Raw genomic sequence first — 15,421 nt, 5'->3', positions numbered from 1 at the left:
TGAGCGTTTGTTTTCGTTACCTTACCTTACCTTACCTTACCCTGCCTTTTTCCTGCTGAGCGACTACCTGGATAACACCACCAAAAGCAACAACGATTACGACCACTTGTTGTTGCTGCTCGCAAGCTGGCCAGGTGAGAATCCATTTTTATGAGTGAGTGTTTGAGTTGAGGTAATCGGTGGAGCCAATTTAAATGAGATCCCGGCCGAAGGAAGTACAGTGGGTACTCGCTAGCGCAGCTCTGCTTTCAAAGGTTTCTAAGGGGCGTGGACTGTGCATATTTCGGGAACATTAGTCTTTCTAGCTTCGATTTTATGCTTGATTGACCACTGCCTTCAACCCTTTTCGAGGTTTTCCCAGAGGTTTTTCCTATTCAAATTTGAATCGCACAGTGGGTGTCCACCACAGGTACTTCAATACTCCATTGATGTTTGGTACCCGTATGTTACAAATACAGAACTCGAAGCCCAATCCCATTTTAAAATGGGTTTCAAATAAATTCAATCAATGACTTTTAGTTCAAGTCATTATCTCAAAGATTATGTACAAATATAAACGACAGCTTAAATTTCACAATTAGCCGTAAAAACGACTTAATTAGTCCATGGGTTCCATCTATTTTAGTAACTCGATATCTGTTTCCTTGGCCCGGACACACCTAAAAGTCTTAAGAACGTTTAAACACCAGCTCCTCCAATAACAAACACACCCACCGTCTATTAATCAATCGATTACATTGGTCATATTTAACTGATACCTGACATTTCCGCTCCAAGATAACGAAACTGATACTGGAACATACCCCACATCGAGTGAGATTGCACAAAGTGATACTCTAGGTAGGGGTACAAGTGTTTTGGTTCTTACACTTCGTAAACTTCTTCAGTTCAGCTTACTATTGAGGTCTAGTTCAATAAGCTTCTAGATGAGATTGGAAGCTCGAAGAATTTGCATGTTATACCTTATTTTGCTTACACCTGTGCAATCAGCTTTCTAATTTTCCTATCTTCGACTTTGGCCCACCGCATCTACGCACAATCGCCCTAATAAATAGCCGCTTAATCAGCGATCTCGCAAATATTGCACTGAAGTTCCTGGTAATTCGCACTTAAACGCCAAGTTTCGATTCGTATATTTTCTGTTTATTGTTTAAGGGGCGTAATCACTACATATACATACACATACGAGTACGGAACCTACTTAAATTAGAAATGTCGTTTGCACTTTGGCTATATACAATTCCGCTGATATGGGCGTGCGTGGCGCGCGGAAATCCAGCCAACGTCAATGGAACTACGGCTAAGACGTACAGAATATGCAACGAAAACACGTTAAGATAGTCAGGCTACAGGATACTTAAAGTAGTACGAAGCTCAGTCCAGAGACCAGCATCTATTTACAGGGTTTAAAGCACGTTCAACCACCCATTGTCCTTTGAGGACTATGTACAGAGTGTGTGTAAGATCCAAACGAAATCCGGACATATAGTTACTATCACAACCGAGAATCGATCTAAGTGTCATGCCGCAGTCGTATTTACTGGCCACTCGCAGCGAGGGAATGCACCAGCATGGCGAAGCTGCTGATGAGGAAGATGCTCGCTGGCAGCGAGGACATCATGCGGTAGTTCTCCTCCGTGTACTCCCGCGTCTTTTTTTGCTTAATCACCCATCCCAAACTGCGCTCCACCGCCCGCTTCCACTTGCCGTAACGCTCCTTGCGCTCTACATCCGTGGTGGTGGCCAGGAACGTGTCGTAGTGCACGTTCTCGTAGTATCGCTTCTCGGGCTCGAACTGGCAGAGATTGATGCCATCTGCTTGGGCGGCGCACATGGCAGCCCCGAAGGCCGTAGAGTCCATTAGCTGGGAACGGAAGACGGGCATGCCAATGGTGTCCGCCTGGAGTTGCATAAGCAGGTTGTTCGTGGTGAGCTTGCCATCGGCATGGAGCTTGTTGATCTCGTAGCCGCACTCCTGGTGCATGCACTCCAGGATGTCGCGCGTCTGGAAGCAGATACTTTCCAGTGCAGCTCTCACTATGTGATTCTTACGGGTGAACTGCGTGAGCCCGATGATGATGCCACGAGCATTCTGCCGCCAGTAGGGTGCATATAGTCCTGTGAAGGCGGGCACGAAGTACACATCTCCCGATGTGGGCACCATCTCCGCATATTTCTCGGCGTCTCTGGAGTCCGGCAGGATACGCACCTTGTTTTGCAGCCAGGAGAGCGCATGTCCGGCCACCGAAACAGCTCCCTCAATGGCGTAGATCGTCGGCGCCTGGGGACCCAGCTTGTAAGCCACGGTGGTGAGCAGACCGTGCCTGGAGAAGACGGGCTTGTCTCCCGTATTGCAGAGCAGAAAGCAGCCGGACCGGTAGGTGTTCTTCGTCTGGCCCGGCTTCACGCACATCTGGCCCAGAAGCGAGGCCTGCTGGTTGCCCATTATTCCACTCAGGGTCATTCCACGCAGCGGACTCCGCTCCGAAGTGATCTTGCCAAATACCTCCGAACAGCTGTGGATGGCGGGCAGCATCTCCTCCCTGATGCCGAACGTCTTGAGCAGAACTGGATCCCAGGCTTGCGTCTCCAGATTCATGAGCAGAGTGCGGGAGGCGTTCGTCACATCCGTGATGTGGAGAGCTCCTGTAGACAATCAAACCAATTAAGTTAAGCTAGAAGTTTTAAAATGTGTACATTTTAATAATCCCAAATCTCCTACCGTTTGTCAAGTTCCAGACGATCCAGCTGTCGACTGTGCCCGCCTTGCAACGCCTTTCGCGGATGGCCTGCCGCACCTCGGGAACATTGTCCCGCAGCCAGCGGATCTTGAGGGCCGAGAAGTACGTGGAGATGGGCAGTCCCGTGCTGCTGCGGAAGTGGTTCGGATCCTGCACCTTGGCCACTATCTGCTCCACTGTAGTGCTGGTGCGGATATCCTTCCACAGGAGCGCATTGTACAGCGGTTTGCCGGTGACCGCATCCCAGACGATCGTCGTCTCGCGCTGGTTGGTAATGCCCACGGTGACGATGTCGCTGGCGGAGAAACCGTTTTCGGGCAACTGCTTGATGGCCTCCTCGGCGCACTTGTTGATCGAGGCCATCATCTCCAGCGGGTCCTGCTCGTACCAGCCATCCTGGGGCGTGATCACGCTCAGCTCCACCCGGTGTGCGGCGATCTCCTTGAAGTCCGGCGTGGTGTAGATGGAGAAGCCGATGGTCTTGGTGCCCTCATCGATGACTCCCACCAGGCCGGTGTGCTGGATGAGCGACTGCTTGCGCAGCTCCTTGCTGCGAAACGGCACATCCGCACTGGAGTGGGGTAAGTTCTTGCCCTCGGTCATGCTGCCTGCAAGATAGATTAGATAAGCCAATCAGTCTTGAGAAATAATTGCATAATAATGGGATGTATATGTCACTTAAGTGGGTTGGTGGTAATGTTTTAAGGCTTTGCACTAAATTGAACAATAAATTTAATTTCAATCAAGATGCATAAATTATGAACTAATGATAAAGAGCCATAAAAAGAGGCTTTACAATGCACCATAAACTATTTATTGGTTTTGGTAGAAACTCATTACATTATTTATTAATGGTTAGGCGCGTATTTCACATCACATTTACATTTCACATTTATTCACATTCACACACATTCACACATTATTCACATTTCACATTTATCAGTTGTCAAAAAGCGAACGCCACAGTCAAGGTATTCCAGTGTGGGGCCAACCAATATTTCCATACAATAACCATAAAATCATTTCACGATAGCAATCAAGGATAAAGCTGGAAGACTGGGAAGAACCACCACCGGCTCAGATCTATTGTGTACCCACTCCCCGCAGTTCCATGTTTGTCATTCGCACTTCCATGTGGACCTGCCCGGCGATATGATCTGAAATGGACTTGTGTACATACACGAGTACGCCGTGCTCGGCACTTGTTTGGCTATTGTTTGACTTTGTACCCGCCTGGCCCGTTGGGGGGCTGGATTCCCACTCCGAGCCGGTGGTCGAGCCCTCTTCCCACTCTCACACAGAAACGCTTGTTGACACCAACTGCTTATCGCTCGGGTTTGGTGCTCCGCCGCGGTGAGCGGAGCCCAGAAACGGAATACATAAATTATGGTAAGCTACTGGTTCCAACTGCCGATTGCGATCCCTGCGACAAGGTCAAGTGCTCGGAACGGTGATAAGAGCCTAATGACCGAGTGCACTGGGTGACTACATCTATTCGGATTGTTTAGATTCTGCGCTGATTGACATTTACGTTCGTAAACTTTCCACAGTTTCCCCGCTTTCCGGATTCATCTGGTTATCAGTTCTAATTAGTCGGCGACACTTTTCAGAGTCGGCAGGTTCAACATTATTTTATATACGCCTGTTTATGGCTGTGTACCTTTGTTAGGCACTGTTTGCTGATAGGCCACCATCGATACACGGCCCATAAACTGTTATGTTACCCGAAATCGCAGATAAGATATGGAAAGCACTTTGGTGGGCTGATCGAACAATATTTGCCTAGCCACTTGCTCGAACACTCGACTAAATCGGCAAAACGAAAGCCCTCGAAGAATTAAAAGGGATAATTTACGATAGCTTCTATTACAAGGAACAGTTTGCGATAACGGCGATTACCAATAACCAAATGCGATAACTGTGATGACTGCGATGAATGATATTTGATGAGTTGTTTGACATTGCATACTCGTCCCCTCACTTTTTGTATTCGATTGTTGTTTATGGCTGCTGATAACACTTGTTTAAATATTTTCAAATCCCAAGAGACGACACTTTGCGGCGAAAGAGAGGGAAATCGATCGAAAGAGCAGGACCGAGCGCGACGAGCAAAACACAAAACACAACCGACCACGACGAGCGCCAAAATGTATCTGTACGTCGAAAATCAAACGATTCGAAGGCGCGGCAGCGCAGTGAAAATAGCCGCACATAGTGGAGCTTTCAGCTCGTATGGTCGCATGGTCGAGTTGGGTGAGTGGACGGGTATGCGACTAGGTAAATCTACCGACCAAATGGAACCGGCAGTAGCACCAATTGCCGATAGCTGATAAGACAAGCCGGCAGGCAGCGGCGATGTCTGGGTCGGCGGGTGGAATAGGGGTCCATTGGATGGAGGTGGACTGGAGGATGGTGGGTGGTGCTGCTTAGACGCTTCTCGGTGCAATAAACTGCGAACTGGTTGCGACAGCCTTGGCATTTAAAAACACGCATTTGCATTCGCCGCAGACGGATATAGCCCAGCACAGTGGGGCAAATTGATGGCTGACTTCAATCCTGCAAACACTTTTCTTCTCTAAATCAATTGTACTGCAAGTTATGACGGAAGAGTAGCCCATTTTCAGTCACCGCAGTGTCACATAAATCAAGCAGATTGAAAGCATGAAGAAGCTCCAACACATAAATCTGAAAATAGCGCCCAAAATCTTGAAAATTTCGAGAACACGAAAATGCCTCACTTTAATTTGCTCTATCAAGAGTGGAAAACTACAAATTTGTCTGGTAATAATCTCAATAAATTTGGAAAAAGATAGTGCTACACTAGACGTAAAATACCTAATGGACTATCATGTGCAAAGGTAATGATCGCGGAAATAAAACCCATAACCACTGTAAAAAACTCAGATTCTCACGGATTTTGTACAGTATTAGTGAGGCCCTCGAACGGAGCGTAATTGCGGATTGGTGAGGCGTTTTATAGCTGCGATTCGCGCAGCTGAATCAGTTTACTCCCATTTCCCCACAATTATGTACACGTACGCAACAATGTCCCGTTTTCACGGGCGGAAATTGTTCCACCAAAATTATCCCACACATAAATTCTTCAGCTTTTCAAAGACAATTCGTATACGCAATCTCACGTGTGGGCGTCATTCAGCTCATACTTATAGGCCGGTCTATTTAAAGATACAACAAATATTGAAAATATTCCATTGAGGGGCAACCAAGTAAAACAGACGCTGCTGGTGCGACATCCTCAAGAGCAGGCCACCAAAACAACGAAATAGAGCCACATGCAAATGATGGCATTTAAATATTTGCATCCATTAAGCAAAAAGGGGGAGTGTGTTTGTTATATAAACGAAGTTAATGAAGTCATTTTGGTCAACTAAGGCTAGTTCGTTATAGCCAAATGTCAGAGTGAAAAAATATTCATATGTATGCATGAGATGAGTGGTTGGCCCACAAACGAAAGTGGTGCCATTGGCAGACTGATGGCCTTAAGTAGAGAATTATTGGCAGGGTTGGGGTATATAAACCCTTAGGTGTAGTTCAAGTAGCCAAAATAAAAACAATAATGAGTTTATTGGAACGAGGACTAATGTTATAAGTTGCAGATAGACTTTGCGACCAAGTTCAAACTCATGGCAGCATAGAGTATTCTAAATTCGACTTGGTCACTGCCCAGCGTGATAATGAGTTGTATTTCCTTGATGTGCAATTCTTGTGTACCTACACATATGTATATGTATGCACAAAGTGGGAGTGTGCGTGCATTGGTAGAACCCATTAAAGCCGTCGTAAACAATCGTATTATTATTGGCCTGTAATTTCAGTCACTGGTTAAGAGTTGCACTTGAAGTGAATAAGCGAACGAGTGCGATTCCGTCATTTGCATTTCGCTTTATGCTGCAAATGGTGTAATTCGAGTGCAGGTAGTGCAATAAGTGATTACATCAGGGGTGCAAAGGTTCACTCAACTTTTGCACCTACATGCATAAATTAAATTACGCATACGACCTGTGGACCGAAAATAGCTCGCTTATCACAGCGATATCGTATCGCACGACTTGATTTCCCACCCAAAACGATTGCTAAAATATTTGCGACTGCTGATAAGGCGTGTTTTTGTTGTGATTGCATTTAATTGCTGGGTGTGCGATGTTTTTGATAAGCCGATTGCAAATTGCACTGCTAAGGGGGCAGACGCGGGTTACTGAACATGTAATGAATTTCGCAGACAGGCCGGGTCAAAGGTCACTCGATTAGCAAGCTTCTCAGGCGCCGGACGTTGTTTAATCTTCTAGTTGCATTCATTATAATGTGCACATACTCGAGTTGTTGATAGAGGAACTTCGATGCTTTTCAGGCGAATCAAATGCTTTCAGTTCTAGGAAATGGGGTTTTTTTTTTCCGACGTTACAGAAAGGGAGCTATAATCTATTAAGTTTGTTGAGTATGTTGTGGATATATTATTTTAAGAATATTTCTGAGTTTTCCTTTACTTGCAGATATATACCGAAACTTCAAGAATCGATTGTTTTAGTTTAGATTCACCTTGCATTTAGAGACACAAATATTTTTCGAAGTGCACCGTTGACACTCGGCCACACCTATGCAAACATATAATATTCTTAGCACTTGCCCGCAATTAGTTACGTAAATGTGCACCGCACAGCCAGCAGCAATATTTAGAAAATAAGTGGCTCTATTTGCTTCCGTATTTTGCGATCTCGTCGCGTCGAAAGTTGGCTATTGAATGAGTATGTCCATCGAATTGAAGGGCACACAAGGCGTATACTCGTCGCACGGCGATCGGAGGGGGCGGAAAGTGGGTGGATGGGTGCAAACGTGGCCAGCTCACGTGGTTCGCTGCACAAGCAACAGAAATCAATTTTCCGACTAGACGTCGGCTGTTGCCTACGTCATCGGTGGACAAGCCCCTCGAAAGCTGCATTCCGATTGGTCCAACGCCCCATGACGTCACGGAGTGCAAAAGCACAACAAATCTACATACGTAATGGGCACTTAAGCGGACGGAACTGAACCCCCAGACACCGTGATTAGGCTTTAATTTGTAAATTAGCTTGCTCTGCAATTAACACTTTGCTCAACCAGCTTTAATTAACAACTTATGGAGTAGTAAATGGAAAATAAAGAAACACGTGCCGGCAAAGTGGAAAAGTGGAAATACTCACCCGCACTGGCACTGCCCCAACTTTAGTTCCAGCTGACTAGGTCGCGAGCGATTTAACTAGACATCCGACATTGAGGCAGCACACTTTATTTGCTGGATAAACAACATTTTATTGACTTTTTTGCGGTTTTATCACTTTGCGACCGCAGACGAGCCTCTTTTTCTTTAATCCTACGAAAGCACTAAAAAATACCAACGCTCGAGTGCTGCCAGATTGGTCGATTTTGTTCGTGGTCGGTTGTCTAGCTATCGAACTTGTCAATTGATTTATTTGGCGCTAGGTTCAAACACTGTTGTAAGATTTGTTTTAAGTTTAAAATGACTGTTACAAATAAACAAATGTTTGCCTAATTACTTCAAACTAATTAAAAGTTATAATTGAGAATAGTGCTATGAAGTAAATTTTACAGGCGCCAGATTCAAAGAAATGCACCAAATATTTTTAAGTCAAACAAATATCAACTATCAAAATATCAACTGCGCAACCCATATTTTAGCTAATTAATTCCAGTCAAAATGTGGTTTGAATTTATCAGTAGCCAAGGTCTTCGAATGTTAAATAAAGTAAACAGAGCATAGATAGGAATTTACGCACAAGTACACGGAGGAAAACAAAGCAAGGAGTCACGAAATTGTTTATCGCTGATCTTGAAGGGCTTTAGTAGTGACACAATTTGCCAAAAGAGAAGATTAATGAGTGGTTTTCCATATGGCTGCGGGGCTTACGCGATTCTAATAGCTCCCAATGGAATGCTTCGATTCATTAGCGAAATACTTCACTTGCTATCAGCTACATTCCGATGCTTGAAGTTTTAACGAATTTTGTTTCGAGTTTCGTGCTTTTTATTGAAGCTCCGAATCGATCGGCTATGACTATGCCTATCTCCCGGTTTCCGATAAGTGGCGACTATCAACGGGCAGATTAAGTGCAAACCTTTATCAGGCCACCGACGTTTGAGTCCAAGGGGTATCCCGTCGCCAGTCGCCATGGACAGTCGAGCGGCAGCGGAACCCATTCCCGATGTGAGCACGAGTCCGCATTCAAATCCGGCGAACCGAACCCTCGAGGAGCGCCTGGGACTGGACCTCCTCCAGCTCTCCGACTGGGATTGGTGGGGAACCCTGGTCCAGAGCGGCGAGTCTCTTCTGCTGATCCTATCCACCTTGTGGTGCATTCTATTCGCGCGAGTGGTGTGCCAAAAGCTGAGGCTTCATGGCTCTCCCGATCTCTGCTATGCCATGGAGTTCGTCCTGGTCATCCTGCCCTGCATTCTGCTCGTCTCCGTGGCCGTGGACTTCAGTGGCTACATGGGACTAGTAATGCTCGTGGCCACCTTGTGGTTTCTGCGTACAAGCAGGGCTCTGGAGCGTGCTCGCACCCGCGGTCAGTTCGACTTGGGTGGCAATAGACCCGTGTGCTTGTCCATCCTGCGTGCCCTGACCCACTTGATCACCGCCGTCTGCATTTTGGCCATCGACTTCGGGAGTTTCTATAGGCCATTCCGCAAGAGCAGGCAGTACGGAGCCAAGCTAATGGACACCGGCATCGGTTTGTTTGTCTTCACCATGGCCATGGTGTCGCGGAGGACTCGTCACTGGTCCGATCTCCGCCGGAGTGTGCTCTACTCCGCCCTGCCGCTCATCCTGCTGGGACTGGCTCGCACGGTGTCCATTCTGACGCTGGGTTACGGGCAGGATGCCCATGAGTACGGCCAGCATCTGAATGCCTTTTTCACCCTGGGATTCACCAAGTTCCTCGGCGCACTGGTCAGCACTCTGGCTCGCAAAGATCTCCATCTGCTGCCTTTGGGATTCGGTACTAGATCAAGCTTCTTCCTCCATTCTTCGTACTAAATAGTTGCTCTTTTAGGTCTGTTGGTGATCCACCAGTTTGGGCTAAGCGTCCTTGGTGTGTCCGACTATGTGATGAATGAGGATGTGGACCGCTCGAGTTTCTTCAATGCGAATCGCGAAGGTCTAGTCTCCTTGCCAGGATTCGTTGGCCTGTTCCTGCTGTCCATTTATGTCAACCGCTGGATGGTGGCGAAGAGTCTGCTGAGCTACTCCGAGTTTGTCCGGAAGCTGAGGCGTCTGTTCTGTCTGGTGCTTATCCTGTGGACCTCGTTCGTCGTCAGTGCCTACGAAATTGGAATCTCCCGGGTGACCTGCAATCTGGGCTATGTCATATGGATGCTGGCCATCGGGAGCACCACTTTGTGTATCAGTTTCGGAGCCATAGACTTTGCGATCAACAGCGTAATGCCGTGGGAACCGAATCCATCGGAGGATCAGGAAAAGGGTCTTCTATCGGGAGATGTAGTTTCCAAGAAAAGGGTTGGACCCATTGTTCCGTTTACGATTAGCCAGGCTCTGAACAAAAATGGTTTGACATTCTTTCTGGTGGCCAACGTTCTCACCGGTATGGTGAATATATTCCTCCGGCCAGAAGATCGGTCTGATTCCGAGTCCGTCATGATCCTGTTAATCTACATGTTTCTGGCCACCAAGCTGACCCACGAATTGCTGAAGAGGGGTATTAGACTAGCCTGATACCCAGCTGCGTGCCCTGTGATTTAACTGAATTTAATCTAAATGTAAATGTTAGAAATAGAATTTATATAGGAAAATAATTATATAATTAAATAATGCTGGAAAATTACGGAATTTGCACAATTAGGAAATTATTGTAGTTATTATTACAGTCCACGTTAGTTTTATTTAATCTTTATGACTTAATTCACACTTATTTGTCTGATAAGCCAATGCAACTGGATTAAAACGTTTTAAAAATCGATACGGTGTAATAATTGGTAGGTTTTATTTTATTTGATTCCATAAAACACAATCTTTAAGTTATAAACGATGGCTCTTAAGGAGCTTTAGTTTGTGTATTGTCTTTATCTTATATTAGGTAAATATAGTCTGTTATTTTGACATAATTACACATTTGAATCTGCTTGGTAGAAAAACGTTTCTCATTTTTCACATTTAAAATGGTGCGCCCTCGATAACACACAGGTACTTCGATAGCAACAGGTGGCAGCAGGTGCTTACTTGCCACTTGCCACCAATACCAATTAAGCCACTTTATGAGCCCAAAACAGGCTTGGGTTTTAGCCAGCTGAGAGCTGCGTGGCCGTAATACAAACTGGAGTTAGGATCACCATGGAAACCATTTAGTTTGGCTGCCACAGCAAATGCTAAGAAACATTGAAAGGACTGAAAGAACCCAAGTGCACTTGCAACACCAAGATGTTCGTTTATCTCAGCAAAAAGGTAGGCTTCATTTAAGGCTGCAGGTGCCTACAAGGTCTACAAGGTCTTCCCGCAGATAGCCATACCCAATAATGTGAAGCTCAACTGCATAGCCTGGAACAAGGAGGAGGGCTACATCGCAGTGGCCGGGACGGATGGACTGCTCAAGGTCCTGAAACTCGACCAAGGTAAGTGCCGCGATCAGTGATACTTTCATTCATTATTTACATTACTTTATCATTACCATTACCATTTATGCCAATCTACAGCCACTCCCAATGGCCAGAACAAAGGCGGCCTGGCCGCCGTTTCCAATCTGTCCATGAACCAAACCCTAGATGGCCACAAGGAGTCGGTGCGGGTGGTCACGTGGAACGATGCGCAGCAGAAGCTGACATCCTCGGACACGGATGGGGTGATCATGGTGTGGATGCTGTACAAGGGATCCTGGTACGAGGAGATGACCAACGACAGGAAGAAGTCCACGGTGGCCAGCATGAGCTGGACCTCGGATGGATCGCGGATCTGCATTGTCTACGAGGATGGGGCGATTATAGTGGGTTCTGTGGATGGCAACCGCATCTTTGGCAAGGAGCTGAAGGGCACTCATCTGACTGGCGTGCAGTGGAGTCCGGATAATCGGCTCATCCTGTTTGCCTTGGCCAACGGCGAGTGTCATCTGTACGATAACCAAGGGAACTTTGCTGTAAGTTAATGGAGGTACTTGATAATCCTGCTTGCGTACCTACTTCGGTTTTGTACTCCAGATGAAGCTGCACATCCAGTGCGTGAACATAAGTGGCGGCTCCTCCTCCAGAGGTCACCGCATAGCTAGCATCTGCTGGTTCAGTGGCAGGATCCCCCAGAGTCGAAAGCGTCCAGTTCTGGCCATTTGCTATGAGAACGGCAGGGTGCAGATCATGAGGAATGAAAATGACGATGGTAGGAGGTGATGCAAATTCTAGGTGCTTCTAACTAACGCACTTGTCTTTAAGCGCCCGCAATCTTCGACACTGGGATGCGCAATGTGGACGCCAAGTGGAACCATGACGGCACTGTGCTGGCCATTTGCGGAACCACCATGGACGCTGTGAGTCCGACCTCGCAGCGTGACTCCAACCAGGTGGGCTTCTACTCGCCGCTGGGCAAGATCTACCGCACTCTGAAGGTTCCTGGCAATGACATCACTTCGCTCAGCTGGGAGGGCAAATCCTTGCGGATCGCCATGGCCGTGGACTCGTTTATCTACTTCGCCAACATCCGACCGGACTACATCTGGTGCTACTTCGAGAAGACCGTGGTGTTCCTGAACAGCGGCAGTGCAACCAGGGATTCGCCCATGAGCGTGATCACCTTCTGGAACACCGTCTCCAATCAGAGTTTCCTTAAGGAGGTGGAGCCCACCTTGTGCCTGGCGTCCAGCAGTGAGCACTGCGTCCTGGGAGTCGAGTGTGTCAGCAGCAACATCAAGGAGATTGCGCTGAGCACCCTGGAGAATCGAAGTAATCCTGCAGACGACAGGGTTTACCAGTTGCTGCTCTGCAACTCCATTGGCACCACTGTCGATTGTAAGTTGATCGCCAGAGATGATGATGTTCGGGACTAATCCCAGTTATTTTAGCCAAGTACACGGATATTAGACCCTGCTTTGTGGGCATCAACTCGAGCTATGTGGCCATAGCCTCCCAGGAGGAGATTCTCATTTGGCACTACCACACTCCCAAGGTGCGTAATTTTAGTCATCAATCCGATTACCACTAACCCATTGGTCTCCTTTCAGAGTGCCTCCACCCTGCACAACGTCAAGGCGCGCAAGGAGAAGCGCTTCCACATCGACGACACACCCACGGGAGTGGAGATGGCCAAGGACCTGATGCTGAGCAGTAGCAGTGGCGATGGTCACTCCACGCAGCGGGGAATCAGTGACCCAATCTGTGCCCTGGCTCTCTCCGAGAAGCTGCTTCTTGTGGCCAGGGAATCTGGCGCCATCAACGAGTACAGCATAGCCAATGTGGCACTGAGGAACCGCCACCTCATGAACTCCAAGGTCTACAAGATGGCTATCAACTGCAACTCCACGTGGGTAGTACACCTTACTCCCTACATACTTGTACAATTTATCCTTCTTACATAGGCGAGCTGCCATTATCGACCACATGGGCGTGATGACGCTGCTCGACCTGGACGACAACAGGGAGACGCAACTCAACTTCAGTCGGGTTGAGCGCAAGGACGTTTGGGCCGTGAGTTGGGCCAAGGATAACCCACTGCTGCTGGCTCTGATGGAGAAAACGCGCATGTACATCTTCCGGGGCAATGATCCCGAGGAGCCCGTATCCTGCTCCGGCTACATTTGCACCTTCGAGGACTTGGAGATCACCAGTGTACTGTTGGACGACATCATCAGCGTGGGTGAGCTGCAGAATTCGTCGCATGTCATCCAGCTGAGGGTAAAGTCCCTGCGTGATACCGACGATCTGCTGGAGCACGTGGGACTGGAGGATGCCAAGCAGTTCATTGAGGACAATCCGCATCCGAGGCTCTGGCGCCTGCTGGCAGAGTCTGCCTTGAAGAAACTCGAACTGGAGACGGCAGAGAACGCCTTTGTGCGCTGTGCCCACTACCCGGGCATCAAGTTGGTCAAGAGACTGCGTACCATACACTCCAAGGAGCTGCAGAGGGCGGAGATATCAGCCTTCTACGGAGAGTTCGAGGAGGCGGAGAAGCTCTACCTGGACGCAGATCGTCGGGATTTAGCCATAGAGCTGCGCATGACCCTTTGCGATTGGTTCCGCGTGGTGCAGCTGTACAGGATGGGTGGATCGGGCGTGTCGGACCAGCAGATGGAGATCGCTTGGCGAGAGATTGGCCACCACTTCGCCAACCTGCGCTCCTGGGAGAGTGCCAGGGAGTACTACGAGAAGTCACACTATCTGGAGGGCTACATGGAGGCTCTGTATCACTTGGAGCAGTTCGACGACTTGGAAAAGTGCGTGGAACGGCTACCGGAGAAGAGCCCACTGCTTCCGAAGCTGGCCGAGATGCTGGCCTCCGTGGGCATGTGTTCCGAGGCAGTTCAAGCTCATCTACGATTCGGTGACCAGAAGGCCGCCGTCTCCACCTGCGTTAATCTCCGGCAGTGGGGCGAGGCTGTGGAGCTGGCCCAGCGGTTCCAGCTGCCCCAGGTGCAAACGCTCATAGCCAAGCACGCGGCTCAGTTGCTCCAGGAGGGACGTCTCAAGGAAGCCATAGAGATGCAGAGGAATGCAGGACGCCATCTAGATGCAGCTCGCCTGCTTTCCCAAATGGCAGAACGGGAGCAGGAGAAGCGGGCTCCACTGCTGAGAATCAAGAAGCTGTACGTGCTGGCTGCTCTGTTGGCGGAGGAGCACCTTAAGGCGGTGGCCACGCCGGAGATCGACTACGCCAGCGGCAGGAACACCCTACTGGACTCCATTGCCCTGGAGGATGCGGCCGCCATCGAGAGGCTCTGGCACTGCGCTGAGGCCTACCACTTTATGCTCCTTGCCCAGAGGCAGCTTCGATTCGGGATCATCCACAGTGCGGTGGTCACGGCGGTAAGGCTGCGTGAGTACGATGACGTCCTGCCTCCGGAGCACATCTACAGTCTGTTGGCTCTGGCCAGCTGTGCGGATCGGGCCTTCGGTACCTGCTCCAAGGCGTTCATGAAGTTGGAGCAACAGGGTCATCTGCCGGAGGCTACCCTTCAACGGTACGAGGAACTGGCGGCAGGGATCTTCGCCAAGTACGATCCGGAGGACACTGTTGGCGAGAAGGTGGATTGCTATTCCTGCGGAGTGCCAGTGCCTGATAGGTAAGTGAAGGATCATGATCAACAAAAGGTTTATTATACTCATGGACTACTGATCTTTCAAGCTCACCCTCCTGTCCCGAGTGCAATGCTCGTTTTCCGGCATGCATTTCCTCCGGAAAGCCCATCACCCAGCCGACGAACAACATTTGGATCTGCACCACCTGCCACCATTGTGCAGCTCCCACGGAGATCTCAAGGCACCGAACTTGCCCACTGTGCCACAGTTTGATAGTGTCCATGACAGTGGAGATCTGAACTAGCCGGGGACTAGTATTTTAGTTACTCCATCTTCTTTTTTGTGTAGTGATCCCATTTGGGTCAGGCGTAAATAAACAATGTAGTTTTAGAAGAAAAATTCAAATTTAAGTGAAAAGTGTTCCTAGTGGGAACAGT

General features: G+C 48.4%; 3 protein-coding genes and 1 long non-coding RNA gene across 6 annotated transcripts; 3 read left to right on the top strand and 1 right to left on the bottom strand.

Moving 5' to 3' along the window:
- Positions 1–1,121: 1,121 nt before the first annotated feature.
- Positions 1,122–8,106, bottom strand: LOC122617339 (glycerol kinase). 3 transcript variants are annotated; one of them, XM_043793169.1, is made up of 3 exons: positions 7,940–8,106; positions 2,723–3,349; positions 1,122–2,646 (listed from the first exon to the last, which is right to left on the bottom strand). In XM_043793169.1, exons 2-3 carry the CDS (start codon positions 3,342–3,344, stop codon positions 1,538–1,540), a joined length of 1,731 nt encoding a protein of 576 aa, XP_043649104.1. In that variant the 5' UTR covers positions 3,345–3,349; positions 7,940–8,106; the 3' UTR covers positions 1,122–1,537. The 3 variants fall into 3 exon arrangements, with proteins under 3 accessions (XP_043649104.1, XP_043649106.1, XP_043649105.1); XM_043793171.1 differs by lacking the exon at positions 7,940–8,106 and adding an exon at positions 7,387–7,493; XM_043793170.1 differs by lacking the exon at positions 7,940–8,106 and adding an exon at positions 4,723–5,535.
- Positions 3,420–4,715, top strand: LOC122617340. The gene is made up of 3 exons (XR_006325943.1): positions 3,420–3,712; positions 3,775–4,130; positions 4,292–4,715. It is a non-coding gene; the product is annotated as an uncharacterized LOC122617340 (long non-coding RNA).
- Positions 8,107–8,739: 633 nt separating the features above from the next.
- Positions 8,740–10,613, top strand: LOC122617639 (uncharacterized protein At4g17910). Its single transcript, XM_043793565.1, has 2 exons — positions 8,740–9,754; positions 9,809–10,613. The coding sequence occupies exons 1-2, from the start codon at positions 8,926–8,928 to the stop codon at positions 10,486–10,488; spliced, it is 1,509 nt and encodes a 502-aa protein (XP_043649500.1). The 5' UTR covers positions 8,740–8,925; the 3' UTR covers positions 10,489–10,613.
- Positions 10,614–10,767: 154 nt separating this feature from the next.
- Positions 10,768–15,329, top strand: LOC122617640 (WD repeat-containing protein 35). The gene is made up of 9 exons (XM_043793566.1): positions 10,768–11,214; positions 11,270–11,381; positions 11,463–11,899; positions 11,961–12,135; positions 12,189–12,761; positions 12,815–12,918; positions 12,974–13,272; positions 13,328–15,028; positions 15,091–15,329. Exons 1-9 carry the CDS (start codon positions 11,191–11,193, stop codon positions 15,281–15,283), a joined length of 3,618 nt encoding a protein of 1,205 aa, XP_043649501.1. The 5' UTR covers positions 10,768–11,190; the 3' UTR covers positions 15,284–15,329.
- Positions 15,330–15,421: the final 92 nt, after the last annotated feature.

Source organism: Drosophila teissieri, chromosome 3L (assembly GCF_016746235.2).
Source record: "Drosophila teissieri strain GT53w chromosome 3L, Prin_Dtei_1.1, whole genome shotgun sequence".
Lineage (NCBI taxonomy): Eukaryota > Metazoa > Arthropoda > Insecta > Diptera > Drosophilidae > Drosophila > Drosophila teissieri.
Note: the sequence above shows the minus strand (reverse complement) of the source record. Positions and strands in the feature narration are given on the sequence as shown.